Below are 25,000 nucleotides of genomic sequence, written 5' to 3'. Positions count from 1 at the left end.
GCGCTGACTTTGTATGTTTGACTGAATTGTTTGCTTTATTTGTATAGCTTCTTGTACCTTTTACTTATACTTTTATAATAGCTAATATTGATAAAAGGGAAATTTAACAAAAGAGACTGGTTGAGTTTTGTCAATTTAAATTTTAATACAACGAAGATGATCTTTAAAGTTGTTTACTGCAACATCTGTTGTTTAGTACAAATGCACATATTGCCTGGACCATATTAAAATGTTTCATTTTTTATATTATATTTAAAACGAAAAGAGGCAGGGTTGTGTTTTATATTTCGTTTAGTTATAAATAGGCAAACGTTATGTGCAGTGAATATAATCAATACGCGTTGTCTGAACCACATTTGTGTGGCTATAATGTTTAAGATTTCTTTAAATGAAAACGAAAAGAGTTAGTGTGGTGTTTTATAACATATTTCGTTGCCTAAAATATACACAGAGATAACCGGAGTAGCAGAGCGAGCTGAGTGACGCGCGCTGCGTCAGAAGGTGGGCGGGGTTAGGATTTCCCAAGATTTTCCAAGATGGCGCCGCCCATACCCCCATAAACGGCTTCAAACCCGTTCTTCAGAAAGTCTATGGGTGACGTCACAGACGCTTTGTCCATATTTTTTACAGTCTATGCTCTAACCCTGATCCTGCTGTTTTACTCAGAGACGTCCTGGAGTGTTTCGGGAAGAAAAGCTTCAAGCCCGTTTACTCGACACCGTTTTTAACTAAAAACGTAAAACTTTTTATGCGTTTCGTCCATTAATTTACACGACAGCGGTGTTTTGGGCGTCTGAAAACACAAACTTTTGAAAACGTGTTTCAAAGTGCAAGTTTTTGAGAACGATCTCAGTGTAAACAACAAAATCGTGAATCTCTGCAGACGCTGACGTCATGCTCACGCGTATTACGTGTTCAGTCTATAGTGTTTCATCGCCATCTACTGGCCTGGCTGCAGAATACAGCGGTTTTAGTCGTTTTCGCGGATCCGTGTGAATGGGGATCGTTTTGACAATGCATCCATGCGTCATAGATTCATTATTAATTCATAATAATTCATAATAATTAATTCATAATTCATCATTAATGAATAATGCGTCTGTACTCGTAAAACTCAAAGGAAAAACGTCTCCGTTTGAAGCGTATCGCTGTGGTGTAAACGCAGCCTCAGCTGGGACTGAATGTGGAAATCAGGAAATCAGGATCTGATGAGAACGAGTGAACGACGAGCAGAACACAGTTAATCTCCTGATCGTCTCACATGTGCTGCTCATCCAATCACACACTGCTTTAGTGCATACACACTCAGACGAGACACTCTCACACACACACACACACACACACACACTCAGACGAGCAGCAGAGGACAGGTGAAGGTGAGGAGATAAACACACACACCTTCACAGCTGAAACACACTCCAGAGTCCAGACGTCAGTGAGAGAGACTGACAGCAAATTAATCTGAAGCGTGGAGAATTTTGGGGTTCCATTTGTGCCAAAATTATGTCGACATGCTATCTGTCTATGCTGTGTGTCGTCTTCCATGTCTGTGATTGCCCACATGACTCAACTTTTGTCTTTGTCAACTCAACTTACTCCTGTCATCTGTCCTGTGTCGTCTTGCTGTGTCAATGCTGCATGTGTCATGACTATGTGTTGTTTCACTCTGTCGTTGCTATGCGTCGTTACTATGCGTCGTTTCCCTCTGTCATTACCATGGTCGTTACTATGTGTCATCTTCTTTCTCTTGCTTCATATTGTTGCTTTGTGTTGTTGCTATGTGTCGTTGCTATGCGCCGTGTCACTCTGTAATTGCTTTATGTTGTTTGAGAGAGAAGACGACACATAGTAACGACCATGGTAATGACAGAGGGAAACGATGCATAGTAACGACGCATAGCAACGACAGAGTGAAACAACACATAGTCATGACACATGCAGCATTGACACAGCAAGACGACACAGTCAAACGACAGGACAGATGACAGGAGTAAGCTGAGTTGACAAAGACAAAAGTTGAGTCATGTGGGCAATCACATAGACATAAACAGTGAACAGACACATAGACATGGAAGACGACACACAGCATAGACAGACAGCATGTCGACATCATTTTGGCACAAATGGAACCTCATAGTGAATATCCTGATCCTGGACGAGACAGAGACACATGACCAGTGCGAGTGTGTGTGTGTGTGTGTGTGTGTGTGTGTGTGTGTGAGTGTGTGTATGTTTATGAGTGTGTGTGTGTGTGTGAGTGTGTGTGTGTGTGTGTGTGTGTGTGTGTGTATGTTTATGAGTGTGTGTGTGTGTGTGAGTCTGTGTGTGTGTGTGTATGTTTATGAGTGTGTGTGTGTGTGTGTGTGAGTCTGTGTGTGTGTGTGTGTGTGTATGTTTATGAGTGTGTGTGTGTGTGTGTGTGTGTGTGTGTGTATGTTTATGAGTGTGTGTGTGTGTGTGTGTCTTGACGTGATCTGAGGCCGCATGTGTTCAGTGTGTGCAGCTCTAATTCACACACACACACACACACACTGAACACATGCGGCCTCAGATCACGTCAAGACTTCAGCGGGACCAGAACACACACACACACACACACACACACACACACTCTGCTGTGAATCTGACAGCTCGACTGAAGCTGATGATGTTCATGTGTAACAGTATCTGTGTTCGTCGACAGCTAACAGTGACAACAAGTGAACAGCGACACACACATACACACACACACATACACACACACACACACACACACACACACACACACAGAACCCTCTCCATGTGCTGACAGTGACAGAAAGTGAACAGAGACACACTCTTCAGAGACGCGACAGCAAGAGGAGGAGATCAAACAATCTTTCTCTGAGTTATTCTTCCTTTTATCAGAGACTGGCATGACATGCTCAACACACACACACACACACACACACACACACACACACACGCTCTCTACTGACTCTCAACACACACACACACACACACACACACGCTCTCTACTGACTCTCAACACACACACACACACACACACGCTCTCTACTGACTCTCAACACACACACGCTCTCTACGGACTCTCAACACACACACACACGCTCTCTACTGACTCTCAACACACACACACACGCGCGCTCTCTACTGACTCTCAACACACACACACACACACGCGCTCTCTACTGACTCTCAACACACACACACACACACACACACACACACACACACACGCTCTCTACTGACTCTCAACACACACACACACACGCTCTCTACTGACTCTCAACACACACACGCGCTCTCTACGGACTCTCAACACACACACACACGCTCTCTACTGACTCTCAACACACGCGCGCTCTCTACTGACTCTCAACACACACACACACGCTCTCTACTGACTGTAAACACACACACGCTCTCTACTGACTCTCAACACACACACACACGCTCTCTACTGACTCTCTACTGACTCTCAACACACACACACGCTCTCTACTGACTCTCAACACACACACACACACACACACACACACACACACTCTCTCTCTCACACACACACACACGCTCTCTACTGACTCTCTACTGACTCAATACACACACACACGCTCTCTACTGACTCTCAACACACACGCGCTCTCTACTGACTCTCAACACACACACACACGCTCTCTACTGACTCTAAACACACACACGCTCTCTACTGACTCTCAACACACACACACACGCTCTCTACTGACTCTCTACTGACTCTCAACACACACACAAACGCTCTCTACTGACTCTCAACACACACACACTCTCTCTCTCACACACACACACACACGCTCTCTACTGACTCTCAACACACACACTCTCTCTCACGCACACACACACACACTCTCTCACACACACATACACGCTCTCTACTGACTCTCAACACACACACTCTCTCACACACACACGCTCTCTACTGACTCCACACACACACACACACACACAATCTCTCAAACACACACACACACTCTCTCACACACACACACACACGCTCTCTACTGACTCTCAACACACACACACGCTCTCTACTGACTCTCAACACACACACACACACACTCTCTCTCTCACACACACACGCTCTCTACTGACTCTCAACACACACACACGCTCTCTACTGACTCTCAACACACACACACACACACACACACGCTCTCTACTGACTCTCAACACACACACGCTCTCTACTGACTCTCAACACACACACACACACACTCTCTCTCTCACACACACACGCTCTCTACTGACTCTCAACACACACACACACACACACCAGGAGCTCCGCCTGAGTCTCAGAGGAATCTTCATGGATCAAACCTCTGAGGTTCAGAGCAGATTTAAAGAAGCTCAAGCCAATAAATCATCAAGTGATTTGAGCATCAAATACAATTTGAATCACTTGAAAACAGCACAAAGTGGAGCGTTTTTCTTCTGAAATGTTTCAGTTGGATGTTCGTCTAACGTTTTTTAAATGTAACTTCTTGTTTCAGAACGTTCCATAATAACGTTCCATAATGTTTGAAGAATGATACAGTGGAACGTTCCATTAATCTCTGCATAACTGAGAAAAAGTGTTTAAAACATTTAAAAACCTGGATGTTTTCAACATTCATAAATAACACTTTTTATAACTTAAAAGAAACATTAGCAAAACATGTTTTATGTATGTTTTTTAACAAAATTTACAGAATTCAGTTCATGACGACTTTAATACACTTTTGTGCAAAGAAACGTGTGAACATTCTGCTAAATATCTTCTTTAAAGTTCTAATTTTCCACTTTCATGTTTGCCTGAACTTTTACTTTAAAGTGAAGAGGGAGAGACAGAAATATGCCGTATTATCAGGGTTTTAATCACAACATACACAACAAGTCTGCAGTGATTATAATGAGGTTTGAGGCGTTCTCCTCATTCATCATACATGTGTTTCCATCTGTGTTTTACTCTCAGTCACAGTCTCTCATTATCTCCTCGTTCAGGAATGTTGTTCTGCAATGTTAAAATCACAACGCTCTCCTATAAACGCATATTAATAATGCACATCTGCAGTGGGTTTGAACACCATCGGCAGCGAGTCATTAAAGCGCTATCGGTGGTTATACAAGTAAAGTGAAATGTTAAATTGAATCGGGAGTCCTTGTTGTGAATGTGTGTGAAACTCCTCGTCGCACGAGTGTCAGAGCCGACAGCTGACGTGTGTCACGACTCTAGTGCACACTTCGTCCCGCTGCACTGTGAGTGCACTAAACCTGCAGCTTTATTTCTGACTGATGTAATGAAGAGAAGACGATTTTCCCCCTGAATGTTCCCAGAACACGTGAGCTCAGTCATCAGTCATGACGATCAGACTTGGTATCTTTACTGGGACAGAAACAAGGGATTATATCCTGGGATTTGAAATGTAGTTTTAAATGTTAAATAAAAAAAATATATATATACACAACCATTCAAATGTTTGGTGTCAGTAAAAATTGCAAAATTTTATCATTTGAATTTAAATCAGCTGTTTTCTATGTAAATATATATTGTAAAATGTAATTTATTTAACACTGAATTTTTAGCATCATACAAAGTTAAAAAAAAACAGCATTTATTTTAAATAAAAAATATTTTCTAACATTTTACTGTCATTTTTGATCAATTTATTGCTTTCTTACTGAAGTGTTGATTTCTTAAAAAAATGTTTTACTGACGTCAATATTTAAAATTGTTTAATGCATGTTTTAGATGTTTAAAACATGATGTCACACACACAAATGTCTAATCTTTTTTTTACAAAAAATGTGTAGAGAGAGAGAGAGAGTGCGAGCGAGCGAGAGAGAGAGAGAGAGAGAGAGAGAGAGAGTGCGAGCGAGCGAGAGAGAGAGACACACACACTGTAGACACTCACACAGAGCATTATCTCATCATGTCACACAGACACACACACTGATCATCTGACACTCCGACACTCACCCTGATCCATCACTGGAGCTGCTGGTGTGACGTCCAGACAAACAGAAACTGATGGGCTTCCTGTGGCCTCATTAGCATATGCTAATGAGACAGTGGTCAGCTCACGGTCCAGCAGAAGATGTGGACAGGTGTCCAGAAACACACACACACACACTCCTCTGATCACTGCAGATGGAGACAGACGACAGGGACACAAATGATAAAACTCAACACACTATAAAACACCCTGATGAACAACTACAGTAAAACACGACGACCTTAAACGGTTCGTTCACCCAAAAATGAAGATCCGGTCATCATTCACTCGCCCTTCCGTTGCTCCAAACACACACGACTTGGTAACACTTTATAATAACAAGTTAAGCATTAGTAAACAGTTAATTCATCATTTATAAAGCATTAATAGACATTAATAAAGCAGTTTATAAATACAGCTATAAATGCTTTATTCTTGATTTATAATCATATCTATAATAACTTCTTATATAACTCACACTTTCTAAATGATCTTATGAACCACTGACAACTCCTAAATAACTGTTTTGTAAATAATGCAATACTTCATTTAGAAATGATAAATTGATCATTAATAAAGTATTAAAATACAATTATTAAACACATTATAGATATGATTATAAATCAAGAATACAGCATTTATAACTGTATTTATAAACTGCTTATTAATGTCTATTAATGCTTTATAAATTATGAATTAACTGTTTACTAATGCTTAACTGATGATTAATAGCGTGCATTTATTATAAAGTGTTACCCAAGACTTTTGTTCATCATTGAAACACAAATAAAGATATTTTTAATGAAATCTGAGAGATTTCTGTCCCTCCATTGACAGATGCTTCAAAAATATCATAAAGAGATCGTTAGATAAATCTGGACTTCTTTTTCAAACCCTTTTCCAAATTTAGACAATTTGGTCAATTAACTTTTGATCTACAAACATGTCATGTATGTTTAAACACAAACTGCAGCCCCAGTGGAAGGAAACGTGTGTGTGAGTGTAGAAAAGAAGATGAATTTATTTTACACACGTAATTTGAGACAAATATAAGTAATGGATAAATTAAAAGAGAAATAAAAATCAGCATTATTTAGTGTAAAGCAGTCACACTTCCGGGTCGAAACGGACCTGAATGCATTAAAGAGTTAAAAACACGGTCAGCGATGGCTAACACTTTATTACACAGTGTCCTTGTTACATATGTTACATGTAAATACCATAGTAATAACAGTAAATTATGCATAATTACATGCAACTAACCCTCAACCAAACCCTAACCCTATAGTAAGTACACGCTGTAAATTATTATTACTCAGTACTTAAATATATAATTACACTGTAACAACGACACCTTTAAATAAAGTGTAACCCAACGATGTTTCATGCTTTAATATTAGTTACCTTAATGTGAACTAACAATGAACAACATTTACTTACATTTTAAATGTCAACATTTACTAATACAAAACTGTTAACATTAGTTAAATGCAACAAATATGAACAAAAATGAACAGTGAATCGTACTTTAATTAAATAACATTAATAATGCATATATTGTTCATTGCTAGTGCATCAACTATTGTTAACAAATTAGACTTTTGTATAAAATCAACCCTTCTTCATGGCAATATTAATAAATCAACATTACTAAGGAAATATTTATACATGTTTTTCATTTTGGTACTTACTTTGGGCTTTGAGTGATGAAGGAAAGCCAGAGATGAGGCTCTGATCTCCTCAATCCCAGCATGCATCAGTGCTGAAATCCCAGATCTCACGGAGAACTTCAAAGAGTTCCTCTGACGCCTCATGAAGCGCCTCACGCTAAACTCACTCTCAGACACGGGACATTCTGACAGATATGATATGCGTGATGTACAGAATATTGGCAATAAAAAATTAACCAAGATAAGTAAATATTGCAATGGTTTTAAATGCTTTATATTTAGCCAGTTTCACACCTGTCCCTCGTCTCACAACACACACACACACACACACACACACACACACACACGAAAGAGTCAAAGAGAGATGAGTCTCAACAGCAAACGCACTGATCGAGTTGATTCACATGAATCACTGACTTCTGAACGCTTCACTTCATTTAGATTCTTCATCGTTTCAAAATCTGTGCCATTTAACAGGCTCTAACATGTTTGGGTAAAATATAGTTAAATATTGTTATTTAGTACTATTTATTGTTCAACTGATGAATATAATGAAATATTTTTCCGTTCAAAGAGTGTGGAAAACATGCCTTGATTATTTGAACAAAATTTTCTTCTGGCAACAATGAAAAGATGGAACATTTCAGAGCAAATCCATAAACATTGGAGGTGTATATCATCATATATCATCAAAATTTTTTTTTTAAAAAGTCACATTTTGAATGCAAAATGTGTTTGCTATGTCTTTGTCAATGATTTGCTCCGAATTCTTTCTCATAGATCCGGCGCTCTACACTAAAAGACTACATGAATTTAAATGCAATCATGCAAATTAATGTGCATTGAGAGTCCTTTACCAACAAATCAGCGAAACATTTCCCCGATCGGCCTCCGTTTCAGCAGAAACATCACCGTACACACACAAGGTTCTGACAGAACATTTCTCTGATCAACTGGAGATGAAAAATCATACATATGTAAAAGATTCTTGATCTGGAGGAGAAAACTGACCGTAGAAGAAGAAGAAGAAGACGGCAGTGATGGAATTACAACTCAAACTTGCATGAATGCATTAAAGCGTTAGTTCTCCCAAAAATGAAAACTCTGTCAGTAATTACTCTCCCTCATGTTGTTCAACCCCGTAAGACCTTCGTTCATCTTCAGAACACAAATTAAGACATTTTTGATTAAATCTGAGAGCTGGATCACTCCTCCATAGGCTTTAAGACATTATAACTTGCTGGCCCAGAAAATGTATTAAAGATATCGTTAATATAGTCCAAGTGACTACAGTGGCTCAATCTTAAGTTTATAAAGCGACGAGAATACTTTTTGTGTGCAAAAAACAACAAAAATAACGACTTTATTCCACTATTCATTTCCTTCTCTCTGGACCTCGAGTTTTTTCACGTAGTGTTTTAGCGCAGCGCGTCTGTGTTGTACGTCACATCACATGAACGAAGGTCTTACGGGGTCGGAACAACATGAGGGAGAGTAATTACTGACAGAGTTTTCATTTTTGGGTGAACTAACCCTTTAATGAGTGAAATGTCACGTACAGCTGGAAGAGTGTGTGTTTAGGGCCTCAGACTTCATCATCCTCCAAATGTGATGTTCTGTTTTTAGTGAGACTACAAAATGCAAAAGTAGAAGAACGACATTTCACCCAATACCTTAAAAATAAAACACTTTTTGCCGTCTTCACAGAACAGTGACATCATCTCTCGTGCTCGTTTTCCAGAGACAAACATCAGCTCTGATCCGAACCCTAGTGTGCGACCTGGGCGTCTACATAGGGATCTTCACCCGACCTTCACCAGAGACCGAACTGAAACGCTCATGCATGAACACAAACAGCACACAGCACACACACTGGCCTTCATTCATCACTTTCATATGATCATCTGGAGTAAATGGCCCTTCCCAGAAACTCTTCTCCAGATTTACAGATGCTTCGTTATCTTCAGATTTGATTTTTCCAATCATTTGTAAATAGGCTGCACAGCTAATCACAATCAGCATAATCTCACAGTTTTACCCTGTTGGATGATGAAACTTGATGAAAAACGTCAGACGAACTCCAGCGCACGACTCAGAGTTTCTTGAGGAGTGACCCTGAAGATGTGTTCTGGCTTTCAGATCAGAGCTCTGTTTCTGTTTCTGCCGTCATTATTCTAGCAACACAGAACATCCAAAAACAAACCCTGAAGTAAATGTTGCTAACGACCATCACACACTCATCAGTGAGCAGCACACTAATGATCAGTGGGCGGCTGCTAAACTCAATCCTCCTACATGAGGACCAAGCGAAAGACGCCGTTGTTTGCCTCGCTCGCGTCATGCCAGAATCACTGCACGCGATCACAACTGAACACATCTCTATTATACGCTTCAGTATAGAGCAACAATCAGCGTGATCAAGCTTCTTTTGAGTCTGTCGCTCATTCTCAGATGGTTTTCAAAAAGAAAGGAAATATCAGTAGGTACCAAACTATCTTCTACTGCCAAAACTGCTGCCATTTTGGCTTTTACACTGAAAATGTTCAGTTCATTACAAAACGTATGAAAAATAGACCTACTTCCCTAATGTATGTCCATTCTGTGCACATGTGATGAACACTAATATCCCATGAGGCCACGGGAGAGTCTGAACTGCAGTGAAGTGACAGTGGCCATGGATGGAAACGCCAAGATGCACATACACTTAAAGTGTGCATAACCTTATAAGAAGACATGCACAAACTATGATGGAAACACATTTACTGAACAAATCCCTCGATGTGCAACAATAACTTTGTGACTTTGCCTGTGATTGGATAACTGGAGTAACCAGTGGACCAATGGCGTCGCAGCGTCTCTAATGTTGGTTTGGTGTTTCTGAAAGTGTGTGATCAGAATGATTGGGTGTAATTCCCTCCAGAAGTCTCTCACACGAGTGTGTTCCCGAACATCCGAACGCTAGAGAACACGACAGCGGTTACTGTGTTTCGTCTGGCGCTCGAGACACACTCGAGGGAAAAACAGCCAGAATGCAGAAACTTACAGTTTTATTACTGATATTTAGTGCCAGTTTCCCAGGAAGTGACGATTCTGTTCTCTTGAACACGTGGGATGGAAACGCTACTTTATTCGCAAATGTTTTATGCAATATTCCAATTTTGCGCACAAGTTAAATTCACAACATTGGATGGAAACACAGCTAATGACAACATGGCATGTATTATCCCCGAATTTCTTTGACTCTCAAAGTACATTTCCTATGAAATGCAGTACTTAGTATAAGATTTCAGACGCACCTCTAGTCTTGTTCAGTATTTTTGCTTGATTCCCAGTACAAGTATCTAAACATCCTTCAGAGAATATGTCTTACAATACAAACAAATACTAAATTTAGTCAACTTTATGCTTTAAACAAGACAATTTGCCAGCAAATTTCAACTGATATTCTCTGAAAACAAGTCTTATCTACACAGTGGCTATGATTACAACTTTTGTTTCAGTCGGACTGAATTCATTCCGCTTCATAAATCCGAACGTAGTGTTTACATGAACGCTAAACATGTGATCGGGTTGATGAATATATTTCTGACATGCGCACACTGCACGAATATACAGACTTTCCTGCGGTTTGCCCATAATAATTATTCTCCTACATTGGTTCTTTATTTTTTTAAACAGCAGATTTAATATTTATCCATTTCTGGTTATAATTTGGAGTAAATGCGCACATGAACCGTTGTGCTTATGTTTATCACGCAGTAAAAATGGCCAAAACCAGTCGTGTGTGGATGAGAGGGCCGTTGTCCTGCTCCACTTCACACACGATGAGGAGTGAAAGGAGGATTATAGAATTGATGGCACTTTATTCAACAGAATAACAGCTCGTTCCCGCGACACACGTCATTACGCTATTTCTACGTCATTGCACATGCGCGGTCCTTTCAGTTTCGGTTTTCAATCCGATCAAGTGTTTACACAATCTCTCGATTGGATTAGAAAAGGAATAAACCACTCCTTTCAATCCGATCGACATTTCATTCGGATCGAGCTCAATCGGATCATTAAGGGTCTGTTCACACGAAGGCTATTCAGTCCGACTGAGCCGTCAATCCCATTACTATCGGATTATTTGGTTGCATGTAAACGTAGCCAGTGTCTCACTTTTACTGGAACGCAAGACAAAAATGGCGAAGAAGAAAATGATTTTCGTAACCACAGTACAGAACAATGGCGGTAATTTCGACATCACACAAACGTGGCTTCATACATCAGCTTTCTGCGTTTGAGTGCGTCACATGCTACACGCCCAGTGTGTCCTAGAGTCCGCTACACGCTCCGGCTGGTGGGAGAGACAAGTCTGTTTTTTGGCTGTGAGTTCCTCAGCTGATGTTGCAGAACATTTTACAGTACGCTCCTCCATGTCTACTGCATCTCCTCTGAGGCGTCCAGTGTATGCCCTGAAGAAGAACCGAAACCGAGTTTTGACTGGTTTATAATCAGATTTGTGTCACTCAAGAGAAAAGTGGAGATGAGTTCAGAAAACAGATCACATATCGTCCCATTCCTGGAGAAAAACGTGCATTTCATCTGTTCTTACGCCATCTAGAACCCACAGTCTGTCTACACGTCTTGGTCTCAGTCTCAGTTTCCTCACTTGTCGCGTCAGTCCAGGGGTTGAATCCGATTAAGCATCTCCCATCTTTATTCTGGACCACTAAACTCCCAGTGCTGTTGCACTTCTTGGCCAGCGGTGGCGCCAGAGAGTCGGGCGGGTGCAGAGACGTCAGAGAGAAGCTACTCAAGTTATCCGATAACTGTTCAGGATTACCAGCCTGACCGGGTCTAACTCCTGTATCCTCATCGGAGGGTTCTGTGGAGTCCCGTCGGATCACTGTGCAGTCACTGTGTCTGCTCCGAGTCCTCTGCCACCCCCTGGTGGCCTGGAGGTTGAGCGCAGTCTGTGGAGCACGAGGTCTCTGAGTGCGTTCTGGAGGGGGAACATGGGTTCTGCAGATTAAGGGAAGCATCGGATCTCCTGGCGAGGAGAATCCCTCCTCTAGTGTGGTCTGTAGACTCCCTCTGGAACTGCCCGTGGCCAGTGACGAGTTACTGTGGGACGTCTGCAGCAACAAACAACAAAACAGTCACTGGAAGGAGAAGCAAACCACTATCAAAGCAAAGTAGGGGTGCAACGGATCGTTTCCTTGCACTTGAACGGACACATACACACAAAATAATCTCTAAACACCCGTCTCGACGAGTATTCTCTCGTTTATGTCATAAGTGAACAGTTGAGAAAGAAACCGGATGTTTGTCAGTTTATTCGGTCATAAAGTGACAGCAGCCTAATATTCCTGCAGTTATCTGTGTTATAATGTTAATGAAACATCAAAATACAGCTTTAACAAAGAAGAAACTTTATTTAATTTCTACAGTGAACAAATAGCGTTGTTTTAGGCTTAATTATTAATTTCTGTACCTGAATACTACTGTTAGACTTTGTAACTTTTGTTATTTAGTATTCATCTCTGCTTGTAATTTGTGTATTTGTTCAAAAACCGTAAATTATCCGGACCATGATTTTTGTGATCCGTTGCACCACTACAGCAAAGCGATAAGCAAGTAAACGTATAGAACTGGTTGACGTCTGATTGCTTTGTTTTACTCATCCTACAGGGAGCCAAGCGTGCACCAGTCCACCCGGATATCAGGATCACAAGGAGTTGATAGTGAGCTTTTGAGGAAAAACTAGTCATTGGATTTGAAAAAGTTTTCCAGTGCAGTGTCCTGAAATCTTTAAAAGATATTCTGAGAGTTTGAGCCAATCAGTAGCAAGAAAACTAGATATCCACAATCAGAATTAGTCTCTTCCAGTCAAAGGTCCATTGTCTATTGTCAATGGTGTAGGGATCAAGCGGCATCCTTCCGGTCTCACTCTTGAATCCAACACTGAAGTGTCTTAAACTGCAGTTCATCGACTGGCCACTAGAGGCCAGCTGCAGAAGAGACTCAATCCCATAAACCCTGTTGTTGTTAAAATGCCCAACTTTACAGCAGAAAAACACGTTTACAGCCTGGTGCAAAAAGTGGTTTTGGTCTATATAGCAGATTTTGCCCTTCATGACGACAGTAATATTTTATAACTGTTATATTTTTATAACTCATCCGTTTAAATTATATTAAGCCTTAAAGTTCTGCATAATTAAGGGCGTGGCCACTTGAGTGACAGGTGGATTGCCGCTGATGTCACTACTAGCCGCTTGTCTGCTGTCGTTTGTCTAGCGTCACGTGTAGGATTACAAGAATATGTTAAAGATCTGCTGATTCTACATCCTTACATAACATCTGTTATGTGTGAGTGCTCTAATCTGTGTTTCATTGCAGTTCCCCTGGTAAATCATCTGCAATCAACCGGTTAATTGGTGTCACCTGACGGGAGCCATTTAAATCTAGGACACGTTCCAGTGACATGCACTCTCATGCACTCTCGCTCACTCTCGCTCTCTCGTCGTGCAGCCAGCACTGCAGTCGCAGTGTTATTGTCTCTACAGTCCCCTTTTTCTTATATTTAATAAACTTTCTTTTGATTGTCAGATTTCTGTTTTTGTGTCCTATATGTGGTAACACATCACATGAAAAACTAAGGTGAACTACACTGTGTTGGGTATTCAAGGTGAACATGATGGCATCGATTTACTGATTAGATTCAATATAGTTTCCATTGAAGGGGATTTGTCAGTATTTGATCTTCCTACTGAGAGTCAAACTATGTGTGAATGATAACATAGTCTTAGTTCTTGTGGCCATGTGATGTTTATACAATTTGGGGGGTACCATTATCTTCAGTCGGGGGTAACTGCCTCTATTGTCTTTAGATGATTTGATTTAGTGGTCACCTCTAAGGCTGTGTAAGATCAATCACTTTCAAAGAATGTCAGCACCTTTAAGGACTGCCCACTGAATGCCTATAAGACACCATGTAAAGTTCCCTTACTCAGACTTGATGACCTCAGCTCCCGACAGCTCGTGTCCTCAATAAAGAATCCTGCTGAAGATACAACCACGTCTCCTGGTCTTCGCTTCTGAGTTTCCTGCACACGTCACCTCAGCTAATCCGCCTCGCTGCACATTTACGTTTATCCGGGAGTGACGATGCCAAGATGGCGACGGCCGGCTCCGCCCACTCTGGGCTTCAGAAATGCTCTTAAGAAACACTACGGGTGACGTCACGCACACTACAACCATATGTATTTACAGTCTATGGTAGGGATGCATAAAGCACAGGTCACTTTCAAAGCGAGCAGCTGTTGTCAACGTGCCGAATTCCCCGCTTGAATGACTGGATTTTGCCCATAAGTGTACGATTGTTGGCGAGAATAAGCTGCAATTTAGACCACTGTAATGCTTATTTAGGCTTCTAGACACTTGACTGCAAGTCCTGGTTATGTTGAACGTGTGCCGTGTCTCACCTGTGAGCACGTGACCCTGCTGTTGGCCCCCGGGGACCTCAGAGAAGCCCACGAGGCTGGAGAAGCGTGTCTGGAGCCGGGCGGGGCCGCTCCGGTGGCTGGGCTGCCCTGGGGGATCGCACCGGTGGTGGGGTGGAAGAACTCAGCTGGGAGATGGAAGAGAGGTGAAGACGTCCGGCTGTCTCCTCCAGTAACATCTGCCACACACACACACACACACACACACACAAACCATCAGCTGTTTCAGTTCAATTAACTGTGCAAAACTACATCTTTTCAAAATGTGATTAGTTGTGCATTTCCAATAACACATCATAACTGTTCTTTGATGGAGGTTCTTTAAAAAACAAAACTTTAAAAGATTTTTATAAAGTTTTTCAGGAGTACTTTGATGTTGGCTTGAGAAAGACTAACCAGAAAGTTTGAAGTAGTTTTAATAGCGTTTAATGCCATGCAGTCTCAAACAGATAAACAGAGTGTAAGGTGATGCTAGGGTGATATAGGTGGTTGCAAACGTTTGTTTGGTCTGGTTGCAAGACGTTAACTAGGTTGTTCTAGGTTGCTGTTAGAAGTTTGCAATATAGTTGCTGGGGTGTTGCTAAGGTGTTCTGACCATTTTCCAAGGTGTTGCTAAGCGGTTGTTATGGTGTTTTAGGTGGTTGGAAAATGTGTACTAGGGTGCTGTCATTGCTAGGGTGTTCTGGGTAGTTGCTAGGGTGATCTGAGTGGTTGCCTGGTTTTCCCAGGTGGTTGCTATGGAGTTGCTAGGGTGTTGCTTTGGAGATGGTAGGGCGCTCTGGGGGGTTGCAAGGTTGTTTGATCTGGTTGCAAGATGTTACCTAGGTTGTTCTATGTTGCAGTTAGAAGTTTGCAATATGGTTGCTAGAGTGTTGCTAGGCTGTTCTGATCATTTTCCAAGGTGTTGCTATGCGGTTGTTATGATGTTGTAGGTGGTTGGAAGATGCTTACTAGGGTGCTGGCATTGCTAGGGTGTTCTGGGTGGTTGCAAAAGTGCTGCTGGTGGTTGCCTGGTTTTCCCAGGTGGTTGTTATGGAGTTGCTATGGTGTTATGGGTCATTGCTAGGGTGTTGCTATGGAGATGGTAGGGCGTTCTGGGTAGTTGCAAGGGTGTTTACTCTGGTTGCGCGATGTTAACTAGGTTGTTGCTATGGTGGTGTTGTAGGTGGTTGCTAGGGTGTTGCTATAGAGATGGTAGGGCGTTCTGGATGTTTGCAAGGGTGTTTGCTCTGGTTGCAAGATGTTAACTAGGTTGTTGCTATGGTGTTATGGGTGGTCGCTAGGGTGTTGCTATGGAGATGGTTGGGCGTTCTGGGTGGATGCAAGGGTGTTTGCTCTGGTTGCAAGACGTTAACTAAGTTGTTGCTATGGTGTTGTAGGTGGTTGCTAGGGTGTTGCTATGGAGATGGTAGGGCGCTCTGGATGTTTGCAAGGGTTTTTGGTCTGGTTGCAAGACGTTAACTAGGTTGTTGCTATGGTATTGTAGGTGGTTGCAAGATGCTTACTAGGGTGCTGGCATTGCTAGGGTGTACAGGAAAAAGCTGGATGGATTAATGGAACATAACACAAGATGTATGTTAACTCGATACAACCTCTTAAAGAGTAAGAACACATCTGATGTGAACAGCCCTGCAGAGAACTGAGAGAACAGAGGACACACAGACCTCCGGTGTGAGCTGGAGACTGGAGCCGATGACCTCCGACCTCACGCCTCACTTCCTGTTCCTGTCTTCCTCTTCCTGGGCTGGATCCCTCGCTTCTGCTCACGACCTCTTTTGTGCTCAAGCCCCCACTGCCCTCTTCCTCCTGCACACACACAGACGCGCACACACACACACACCTTTGGTTGGTGTGTCTCATCACTATTATCATGCTTTATCTACAGTGTGAAGCTGCATATTAGGACTGAATGAGATTTGAGAGAGAAAGTTTTTCCCCCTATTCCCCCCTAAACACAAATACAAAAGGACATCAATTGAGTGCAATCAAACTGAGTGCAGGTTTTAAAAAAGCAAAAGCTAATTAATTAGTTTTCCCTGGCACACTTGATAAAATTAAAAAGCCTTAATTTTTACATGGCTATAAACAATAGATAAAGAGAGACATCTCCCTTCAGGCCGAAACACAGAGAGGAGCCTCTTATCTTTTCTTATAGTCATGTTAAAAAAAGGCTTTTAGAATTAAATTAGGCAATGATAGATTTACAATTAGTGAAGTTTGAGTTATTATTATTATTATTTATACACTACTGGGGGTTTGGGGTCAGTAAGATTTTATTCAACAAGGATGCATTAATTTATCAAAAGAGACAGCAAAATAATTTATAATATTACAAAAGATTTCTAAATATTCATTGAAACACTGATAATAATCATAAATGTTTCTTGATCATCAAATCATCATATTAGAATGATTTCTGAAGGATCATGTGACACTGAAGACTGGAGTAATGATGCTGAAATTCAGCTTTGATCACAGGAATAAATTACACTTTACTATATATTCACATAGAGAACAGATGATTTACACTGGACTCATATTTCACAAAATTACCTTTTTTTCTTCTTTTTTTTCAAATAAATGCAGCCTTGGTGAAAATCTTACAGACCTCAAACTTTTGAACACTATATTGTTCCAGTCATATATGTTTGAAACACCGTAAGTGTGACACGATGGCTTTTTATTGAAGTGAATTGTTCCTATAAAGTGTTCAGTGCAAGTCTAGAGTCTCCACACGAGTCGAGTCTGACAGCAGAAACACAGATCGAGAACACAGTCACAAACACACACTTGCACACATACTCACATAATCACAAACACACACACACACACACCTTACAGTCTCTGTCCAGTAGCTGGTACACACTGTGGTCCTCCAGGCTGATGTCAGTGAGAGCCGGTGATGAGGATTTATCCGACAGTTGCTCCGACATCAGAGACGTTTGTTCGACCTCCGCCAGCCGGATCTACAAAACACACACACACACACACACACAGTCACACACACACACCACCGCAGGAAGCTGTCAAACACTGATGCATGCAGAGATCAGAACCATCAAACGACCTACTACACACACTCACTCACTCACTCACACTCACACACACACACTCACACACTCACTCACACACACTTTCACTCACTCACTCACTCACTCACTCACTCACACATCTCACACACACACGTCACTCACTCACACACTCGCTCGCTCGCTCACTCACTCACTCACAGACACACACATACAGAGACACACACACACACACACACACAGTACGGTCCGTCATGGCCAGGATTTGAAACGCTGCATCTTTTATCGTGACTGTAGGAGATTTCACACTTCATGCATAAATATTCAGCTGTGAATCCTCATGTTTTATGACATTAACCTAGTTAATGTCATTCTTCACTGAGGGGTAAGAACAAGTTGGAAACCCCTTTCAGTGATATACTGTTCACGAACATCCCGACTCGTTCACTGCTGAGAGCGACGGTTAGATGAATATGTAAATATGTGTGCTTTCCTCTCAATAACAATAATAAACACAGCAAAAATGCCATCGGTGAGAAAACAGCGGTTCAGAAAGCATCTGATCATAGAGACGTGGATCTGTTTGCATCAGCTCTTCAGTCACTCACCTTTATTTATCCACCTTGTTTTGCAACGTGGAAGTAAATACGATTTCAATTATTTTGTGTTGTGACGGTCTTCGATGCGCATCGTTTAACAAACTCCATCTCTGCATATGCTGTGAGTTATGACGAGTGCTTTATAGCGACGAGCGAGTTATATGAGTGCGTATGACGTTCATATGACGCAAACTCTGAATTAACATGCAGCAATGCTATATTTTCTAAATGTCATAATCATTTGTTAACAAACAAGTATTCATTACTTCAATGAGCTCATTGTATCTGCATTAAATTATGACATTGTTTAAAATAACACATTTTTAGCTAACTGTGATTTCTTTATATGTACATTTCTGAAATACATAACTCAGACAGTTTCCTCTGATAACAGATCACTGTAAATTGTAATATGGACTCATGCATGTTCTGTAAAGCTGCTTTTAAATGATGTGTATTGTGAAAAGCGCTATACAAATAAACGTGAATGTGCGCCATTTCACCAGATTTGTAACATAAATAATCTATAAACCTACGCCAACACAGGAGAATACATCAATATGTGTCTATATATGCAAACTGTTCATTCATCGCGACTTCAAAATAAAAGTCTAAACCCTCATGATCGGTGTGCGTGTTTTGATGTCCACATGTTATTGTTCAAGAAATTACAGTGACTGTAACATTTCTATAGTAAAGAAGTGGCCAAATATTAAAGAGATGATCTTCTGTGGGTCTGCCATTAATGAAGTGGAAAGAGCAAACGTACGGATATTTTGGCGGTTTCTCACAAATGTGTTAGCCTGGCTCCGCCCTCCTACGCGCTTCCACTCATTCCATTTTCCTTCAGTACGTCGTCTGGGTTTGCAGTATATTTGCGGGTTTTCTCCGGCCAATTTTTACCTGTCCAATCAGCGAACAGAGGGAGTGGCTGAGAACGATGACGTTGAGGTCGTGCGCTAGTTTGAGTTGTAGTTCAGTAATGGCAGCGGAGAAAGATGCGAGCGAAGCCATTCGGTCCGTTGTGGCAACGCTGCCGAATATCCAGAAGTTAAAGCTGGAGCAAGAACAATCTTTGCTGAGTTTTGTTGGTGGCCATGATGTTGTGGCCCTCCTCCCCACGGGGTTCGGGAAAAGTTTGATTTTGACATACGTCACGACCAAATGTTAGCGATTGGTTATGGCAGATCCAGAGTGGCTCTCGGCAGATCCAGTACTTTTAATCTTCAACAGTACCCGCCTTCAAGGAAGTTAACGCTTGTCAATGGGGAGTGGCCAGACTCTCTGTATGAAATGTATGGCTATGTATGAGGCTACAAATGTGTCACTCAAATACACACAAGAGAAATACATAAATGTGGCAAGGGGGCGAGGTTCAGCGAGGTCTGTGACGGGAGAGAGAATCGGGAGACAAGCACGGCCTTAGTGGGTCAAGTGCAAATGACAAACACCTGTGTCTTGTTTCAGTAATTGGCATGAAGAGACCATAAAAGCCACCTGGGAGATGAGAGCGGCAGAGAGGGACTGACTGAGACTCGGAAGCAGCCAGTGTGGGAGAAGCTCTGGAGAATAGTGGACTGAGTTAGTTCGAAGGCTGAGTTAGCTCAAAGGCTGCATTAGCTCAAAGGCTGAGTTAGCTCAAACAATGAGTTAGCTCAAAGGCAGAGTTAGCTCAAAGGCAGAGTTAGCTCAAAGGCTGAGTTAGCTCAAAGACTGAGTTAGCTCAAAGGCTGCATTAGCTCAAAGGCAGAGTTAGCTCAAAGGCAGAGTTAGCTCAAAGGCTGAGTTAGCTCAAAGACTGAGTTAGCTCAAAGGCTGCATTAGCTCAAAGGCTGAGTTAGCTCAAACACTGAGTTAGCTCAAAGGCAGAGTTAGCTCAAAGGCAGAGTTAGCTCGAAGGCAGAGTTAGCTCGAAGGCTGAGTTAGCTCGAAGGCTGAGTTAGCTCAAAGGCTGAGTTAGCTCAAAGGCTGCATTAGCTCAAAGGCTGAGTTAGCTCAAACGCTGAGTTAGCTCAAAGGCAGAGTTAGCTCGAAGGCAGAGTTAGCTCAAACAATGAGTTAGCTCAAACAATGAGTTAGCTCGAAGGCTGAGTTAGCTCAAAGGCTGAGTTAGCTCAAAGGCTGAGTTAGCTCAAAGACTGAGTTAGCTCAAAGGCTGCATTAGCTCAAAGGCTGAGTTAGCTCAAACACTGAGTTAGCTCAAAGGCAGAGTTAGCTCAAAGGCAGAGTTAGCTCGAAGGCAGAGTTAGCTCGAAGGCTGAGTTAGCTCGAAGGCTGAGTTAGCTCAAAGGCTGAGTTAGCTCAAAGGCTGCATTAGCTCAAAGGCTGAGTTAGCTCAAACACTGAGTTAGCTCAAAGGCAGAGTTAGCTCGAAGGCAGAGTTAGCTCGAAGGCAGAGTTAGCTCAAAGGCAGAGTTAGCTCAAAGACTGAGTTAGCGCAAAGGCAGAGTTAGCTCAAAGGCAGAGTTAACTCGAAGGCAGAGTTAGCTCAAAGGCAGAGTTAGCTCAAAGGCAGAGTTAGCTCAAAGGCAGAGTTAACTCGAAGGCAGAGTTAGCTCGAAGGCAGAGTTAGCTCGAAGGCAGAGTTAGCTCGAAGGCACAGTTAGCTCGAAGGCAGAGTTAGCTCGAAGGCAGAGTTAGCTCGAAGGCAGAGTTAGCTCGAAGGCAGAGTTAGCTCGAAGGCAGAGTTAGCTCGAAGGCAGAGTTAGCTCGAAGGCAGAGTTAGCTCGAAGGCAGAGTTAGCTCGAAGGCTGCGTTAGCTCAACGGCTGCGTTAGCTCAACGGCTGCGTTAGCTCGAAGGCAGAGTTAGCTCGAAGGCAGAGTTAGCTCGAAGGCAGAGTTAGCTCGAAGGCTGAGTTAGCTCGAAGGCAGAGTTAGCTCAAAGGCAGAGTTAGCTCGAAGGCTGAGTTAGCTCAAAGGCAGAGTTAGCTCGAAGGCTGAGTTAGCTCAAAGGCAGAGTTAGCTCAAAGGCAGAGTTAGCTCAAAGGCAGAGTTAGCTCAAAGGCAGAGTTAGCTCAAAGGCAGAGTTAGCTCAAAGGCAGAGTTAGCTCAAAGGCAGAGTTAACTCAAAGGCAGAGTTAGCTCGAAGGCTGAGTTAGCTCAAAGGCAGAGTTAGCTCAAAGGCAGAGTTAGCTCGAAGGCAGAGTTAGCTCGAAGGCTGAGTTAGCTCGAAGGCTGAGTTAGCTCGAAGGCTGAGTTAGCTCGAAGGCTGAGTTAGCTCGAAGGCTGCGTTAGCTCAAACGCTGAGTTAGCTCGAAGGCAGAGTTAGCTCGAAGGCAGAGTTAACTCGAAGGCTGAGTTAGCTCGAAGGCTGAGTTAGCTCGAAGGCAGAGTTAGCTCGAAGAGCCCGGATGGAATGAGTTATTGGAAGCACCCACAGCGCGGATTTATTGTTTTGTGTTAGTGATGGGAAGTCCGGCTCTTTTCAATGATTCGGCTCTCTTGGCTCGGCTCCCTTAAAAACGCCGGCTCTTACGGCTCCCAAATGGCTCTTCATTTAGTATCACTCTGAGCTTTCTATTTTCGCCCAATTTAGCAATTGTGAATCATTTGTGTGTTGGCAAGCAATTTTTTTTATTCAGTGTTTTCATAAAAGCCTTATTTTTTTATGCATTTTTTTGGTTACAAAAATACACAGTTTTTATTATTTAACATTTTAATAAAACTTTAATTGAACAATTGAACACAAAACCACAGAAAATAAATCAAATAAATAAAGGCAAAAGTCTTAATTTTAGCATTTAAATCCAGCTCCACGCCTCTCTCTGTCGCTCTGTGTACCTGGCCTGTACCACTACACTTCGCAATCTTCGGAGCGTGTCCCCCCCTTACTTTCACATAATGGTATGATCCTAGTCTGTCCTCCCATGTGATCGGCCGCATGGTGTGCCCATCCAAATAAAGTCCCGCCCCAAATAAAGATTCGGCTCTCAACGACGGGAGTTCGGCTCTTCTCGTTCGCTACAAAGAATCGGCTCATAGAGCCAGCTTGTTCGCGAACGACACATCACTATTTTGTGTATGATCTACTGGTTGTAAATAAAAACCGGAAAAAAAATTAACCGGAGAAAATTCACAGCTCAAAGAAGGCGGGGCCTCAGAGCCACACCCACCATTACATCATCACAGCGAGGACCAATGGGAGTTCAGAGGCGTTTACCAGCTGGAATAAATTTTTCCGGAAAGTTCACTTTAACGTGCCGTTTCAAACTCCACAAACTAACTTTCTTTTTCTTTTTTTAACAGCAGTTCATTCTTTGATTTCGTTTGAAGTATATCAGGGCCTTAATAAATAATATTGAATGTAAAATTGTAATAAATAAATTGGGCTGCACAATAATCGCGATATAACTTGTGGTCTGATGTACACATATAAAATATATTTTTTAATTTTTACAATACAAGAGAAATGTATAACAGTTAAAACAAACTAATACTAATAGTAACTAGAATGTACATTTCCTGAAGAAAATGTGAAGTGGTGCTTGCAGTGGCAAAATTCGGCACGGTTGCTAGGGTGCGGTTAGCTAGTTTTTAGCAAGATGATAACAAAATTAGCATCATGCTAGCATGATAAGCATGTAGCTAGCATGATGCTAATATTATTAGCATGTTGCTAGCATCATGCTAGCATGTTTTAAGCAAAAGCTAGCATGATTAACATGTAGCTAGCATGATTAACGTGTAGCTAGCATGATTAGCATGTTGTTAGCATAATGCTAGCATATATTTAACAAGATGCTAACATGAATAGCATGTTTGCTAGCTTGTTTGTAGTTCGTCACAATGTTAAGTCAATGGGATTTTTCAGCCGCTTTTTCGCCCCTGGGGCGAACAAAGTACCCCCGATCGCTTATAAAAGTCATAGCACACCATTCCCGAATAATCCACATGATCTGATGCCTCATTCGTGTGTCTGTGAAAAAAGCTGCGGGAGGAGTTACGCGCCAAACTTTCGGCGGAATAATAAAAGAAGAAAATAATAAGTATGAGCAATAACAATAGTGTTGCTTCGCCTTTGGCAAGCACCACTAATAATAATAATAATTGCAATTGTTATTATCGACATCAGAGAACCGTGAACACATAGCAATAGCAACTTTATTTAATAACAACTAAGTTGATCAATGTGCTTCACAATGTCACACAATGAAATGTATTGAAATATTAATCAAAAATCTCAGGAGGACTTCAAAGAGTAAATATGTTACGTCTATCGGGCTCGACTGATAAAGTTTGGGAATCCCTGAATTAGCGAGTTTTTAGGAAGAGTACAATTTGCCGTTGTATCCTCACCTCTCCTGATTGGCTCCTGCCGTCTCGTCTGATTGGTGGAGAGCAGTAATGATGAAACACTGATCCTGACAGATTATCAATCATCTGCATTTCTCCATCCAGAGAATCCTTCATCAGCAGAGACACACTCTCCAGCCACTGGCTCTCCTGTCACACACACACACACACACACACACACACACACACACACACACACACACACACACACACAACGTTGTTCAAGTTAGATCAATAGACAAAAAAGTCTTTTTTTCATATCCAGTACACAGATTAGTATGTGTGTGCATTGGTGTGTATGTGCACGCAAGTGTGTATCTGAGCATATGAGAGTGTGTGTGTGTGAGCATATCAGTGTGTGTGTTTGTGTGTGTGAGTGAGAGTGTGTGTCAGTATATGAGTGTGTGTGACTGTGTAAGTATATGAGTGTGTGTGTTTTTATGTGTGAGTGTGTATCTGTATATGAGTGTGTGAGTGTGTCTGTGTGTGTGTGTGTGTGTGTGTGTCTGTGTGTGTGTGTGTGTCTGTGTCTGTGTCTGTGTCTGTGTCTGTGTGTGAGAGCTGAACCTGTGCAGGTGAGCAGAGGCTCCTCTGCTGGAGTGTGTCCGGTGATGTCCTGCGGAGTGTGTGTGTGCTCTGACTGGTGTGAACCGCAGCCGTGTGTGTGTTCCTCTGGCTCCCCGCCGTCCTCTCGCCTCCACCAGCGCCCGAGACCCGGTCCGGTCGGCCCAGACAGCACAGCCCGGCCTGCAGCTCCAGCTCGATCTCCGCGTCCATCTCCGCATCCTCCTGCGCCTCCTTGTTGGAGTCGTCCAGGTGCTTCATCAGCACGGCCACCACCACGTTAATCAGCACGAACTGAGCAGTCAGCACGAAGCTCACGAAGTACAGCGGTGAGATGATCTGCAGGCTGGAGTTACAGGAGGAGCTGT

General features: G+C 42.2%; 2 protein-coding genes across 2 annotated transcripts in view; one reads left to right on the top strand and one right to left on the bottom strand.

The window, feature by feature from the left end:
• The window catches only part of LOC311091863 (uncharacterized protein), a gene marked incomplete at both ends in the record, with an annotated part of 463,820 nt that overhangs the window by 222,563 nt on the left and 216,257 nt on the right, over positions 1 to 25,000 (top strand). The window lies entirely within an intron of this gene.
• cacna1ib (calcium voltage-gated channel subunit alpha1 Ib) overlaps positions 10,764 to 25,000 on the bottom strand; it is a 108,383-nt gene continuing 94,146 nt past the window's right edge. Inside the window, exons 31-36 of the mRNA XM_084129602.1 lie at positions 24,636 to 25,000; positions 24,072 to 24,218; positions 17,982 to 18,113; positions 16,812 to 16,953; positions 15,130 to 15,326; positions 10,764 to 12,780 (exon numbers count right to left, since the gene is read on the bottom strand). The exon at positions 24,636 to 25,000 is cut by the window's right edge and continues 28 nt beyond it. Of these exons, the coding sequence (XP_083985728.1) occupies positions 12,244 to 12,780; positions 15,130 to 15,326; positions 16,812 to 16,953; positions 17,982 to 18,113; positions 24,072 to 24,218; positions 24,636 to 25,000 (1,520 nt within the window). The 3' untranslated portion in view covers positions 10,764 to 12,243. The remainder of the gene's footprint in view (positions 12,781 to 15,129; positions 15,327 to 16,811; positions 16,954 to 17,981; positions 18,114 to 24,071; positions 24,219 to 24,635) is intronic.

This window comes from Abramis brama (genome assembly GCF_963993115.1).
Source record: "Abramis brama genome assembly, chromosome: 11".
NCBI classification, from domain to species: domain Eukaryota; kingdom Metazoa; phylum Chordata; class Actinopteri; order Cypriniformes; family Leuciscidae; genus Abramis; species Abramis brama.
This window is presented reverse-complemented; position numbering and strand designations above follow the sequence as displayed.